Consider the following 2878-nt stretch of genomic DNA (forward strand, 5'->3'; position numbering starts at 1 on the left):
ACCGGGCGGGCTGACGGCAGGGTGTTTGCGCGCGGGGCCGACGCGGTCGGGCTGGACTACGCCGCGGGCGCGTTCTGGCAGCGGTACGCGGACTTCGAGCTGGCCGCCGGACGGCCGGACCTGGCGGTGGCGGTGCTGGAGCGCGCGGCGTCCGTGGCGCTGCGGGACCACGCCGCGGTGGCCGAGCAGTGCGCGCGGCTGGGCGGCGCGCGCGCGCGCATCGAGGCCGGCGCGCGCGCGACGGCGGCGCGGGCGCCGTTCGAGGCCGGGCTGCGGCGGCCGTACTTCCACGTGGCGCCGCTCGACGGCGCCGAGCTGGCCGCGTGGCGGCGGTACCTGGACTACGAGGAGAAGGAGGGCGACCGCGGGCGCGTGCGCACGCTGTACGAGCGGTGCCTGGTCGCGACGGTAGGTCGGCGGCGGACGCGCTGACGCAGGCGCTCTACGACGAGTTCTGGCTGCGGTACGCGGGGTGGCTCGGGCAGCAGCCCGGCGCCGAGGAGGAGATCCACAACGTGTTCCGGCGGGCGTGCGCCCTGCACGTGCCCGCCGGGCAGCTGCGCGTGCGCGTGGCGTGGGCGCAGTTCGCCGAGGGCCAGGCCGAGACGGACCTGGCCCGCGACGTCTACGACGCGGTCGCGGGCGAGCTGCCCGAGCCGCTGCGGGCGCTCGTCGCCGGCAGCGTGCGCGTGCACACACAGCAAATGCATTAGATCGAGTCGCTCTGGCGGCCGACCAGACGGACGCCGCGGCGCAGCCGCAGGCCCTCGGTCAGGCCGATGACGCCGTAGGCCTCGACGAGCTGCAGGCCGCGGCAGCGCGCGGCCACGGTCTCGAGCAGGCCGTCGTTGATGCACTTGAGGAAGCCGACGTCGAGGTGCGACAGGTACTCGCAGTCGGCCGCGGCCAGGACCTGGAGCGCGGCCTCGGTCACGTTGTAGACCGAGTTCAGGTTGAGCACGACGAGCGTGCGCGCCGAGTGCTCGACCAGCGCCTGCACGGCGGTGTCGCCGACGTGGACGCACCGCGAGAGGTCCACGCTGATCAGCCCGGCGTTGGCCGGCCAGTCGGCAAAGAGCGCGGCCACGCCGCCGTCCGTCAGGCTCTCGCAGCGCGCCAGCGTCAGGTTCTGCAGGCGGCCGCACCGGCGCACGCCCTCCAGCGAGGCGTCCGTCAGGCCCGGGCAGCCGACCAGGCTCAGCGTGACCAGCTGCGGCCCGACGCGCTCGAGCACGCGCACGACCGTGTCGTCCGTCACCGCCGCGTCGTCCGCCAGGTGCGCCAGCTCCAGCGACGTCAGCGCCGAGAACTCGCCCAGCCGCGCCACGTCCGCGTGGTGCAGCGAGTCCACGCGCACCAGCGCCAGCGTCTCGAGCGTGTCGCGGCAGTTGGCCGCCAGCCGGTCCATGCACGCGCTCGTGAACCGCAGCGTGTTCATGATCGTCAGCTCGCGCAGCTGGCCGCCCCGCCGGTCCAGGAACCGCGCCCAGCACGGCGCCGTCACCAGGAACGCGCCGTTGAGGTACAGCGAGTGCAGGTCCTCGAGCTTGTCGCCGTAGTAGTCGAGCACGCCGTCCACCAGCCGGCCGCACATCGACAGCACCAGCGTCTCCAGCCGCGGGCAGAACGCGCCGATCGCCTGCAGGACGTCCGCCTCCAGGTTCGAGCAGTCCCAGAACCGCAGCGCCTTGAGCGCCGGGTTCAGGAACATCTTCATCGTCGAGTTCTTGAGCTGCCGGTTCCGCGACAGGATCCGCGCGATCTTGTCCATGTTGTACTCGCCAATGTCGCCCAACACGTCCACGTCGTCGATGTACGCGGCAATCAGCTTGATGCAGATGTCCTGCAGATGCGGGACGGCCACCTCCTGCTTGTCCAGGAGCGCCGCCGACACTGTTTTCTTGCGTTTGCGCGACACCGCCTGCGTCTTGCGCACCTTTTTCTCTTCCTCGGCGTACTTGCTCGAGCACGAGTGGCACAGCAGCCCGCCCCCGGCCGCCGCCTTGCTGTACACCGTCACGGTGAACCGGCACTGGCACTCGGCGCAGAAATCGATCTGCCCGGGCGCCCGCCGGGGCAGCGGCTGCAGGTCCTCTAGCTCTTCGTCCGACTCGGTCTTCTTCTTCTTGCGCTTGGACGGCGCGCGCGCGCGCGCTCGCACAGGCGCGACCGCCGCAGCAGCCGCCGCGGCCGCCGCGGCCTCGGCCTCGGCCTCGCCGTCGCCGTCGGGCGCACCCGAGATTGTCACGATGGCATCCTCTTCTTCGGGCGTTGCCAGCGACTCCTCGTACCGGTTGCGGATCTGGTTGGCATCGATTCCGCGTTCCTGCCGTCAGCACGCCCCGCCCACACCCGGCGCCCGAGCCGCCCGCAGCTGCGGCCGCGGCGGCGGCTGCGATTCGTCTCTCGGCCGTCGATCCCACTCACCCGCAAGAACTCCGTCAGCGCCGAATTGCTGCCGTTAGCGTTGCCGCCGCCGCACTTACGGTCCGCGGACCCGCGATCCTCCCGCTCGATTGCGCGACCTGCCGTCAGCTCCGCCGTCTGCGGACTTACATCTTGTTCACTGTTCGGCGAAGTCGTCGTGCGGTGAGTTGGGAAGTCCGAAAAATTCGTTGCCGTGGCAACGCTAATTCGCGTGCGGCTCGTGCGGCTGAGCTTGATCTCCCAGGACCGTGCGCCCAGGTGGTGCGCGGCGGCTCCCTGCGGGGAGAAGCATATAGCCGCATATACCCGCGCCTGCCCGCAGGGCAGCCACCCTCGACGGAGTCGCCGCCGGAGGCTCACCAACGGACGAGCCTCCGGCGGCGGCGCCCGCGCGGGGGGGGGGCCCGCGGGGCGGGCGCGGGGGGGGGGCGAAAGACCCACGGTGGCGCCC

At 72.1% G+C, this 2878-nt stretch overlaps 1 protein-coding gene across 1 annotated transcript; it reads right to left on the bottom strand.

Annotated features, from left to right (window-relative positions):
• Positions 1–690: 690 nt before the first annotated feature.
• Positions 691–2668, bottom strand: V1510DRAFT_424365 (uncharacterized protein). The gene is given in 5 exon segments (XM_066935087.1): positions 691–2150; positions 2169–2326; positions 2428–2455; positions 2487–2525; positions 2557–2668. Coding segments are annotated over 5 exon segments (1668 nt in total). The 5' UTR covers positions 2559–2668; the 3' UTR covers positions 691–709.
• Between the last annotated feature and the right edge of the window lie 210 nt (positions 2669–2878).

Source organism: Dipodascopsis tothii (genome assembly GCF_038497935.1).
Source record: "Dipodascopsis tothii strain CBS 759.85 unplaced genomic scaffold V1510scaffold_75, whole genome shotgun sequence".
Lineage (NCBI taxonomy): Eukaryota > Fungi > Ascomycota > Lipomycetes > Lipomycetales > Lipomycetaceae > Neoaidaea > Neoaidaea tothii.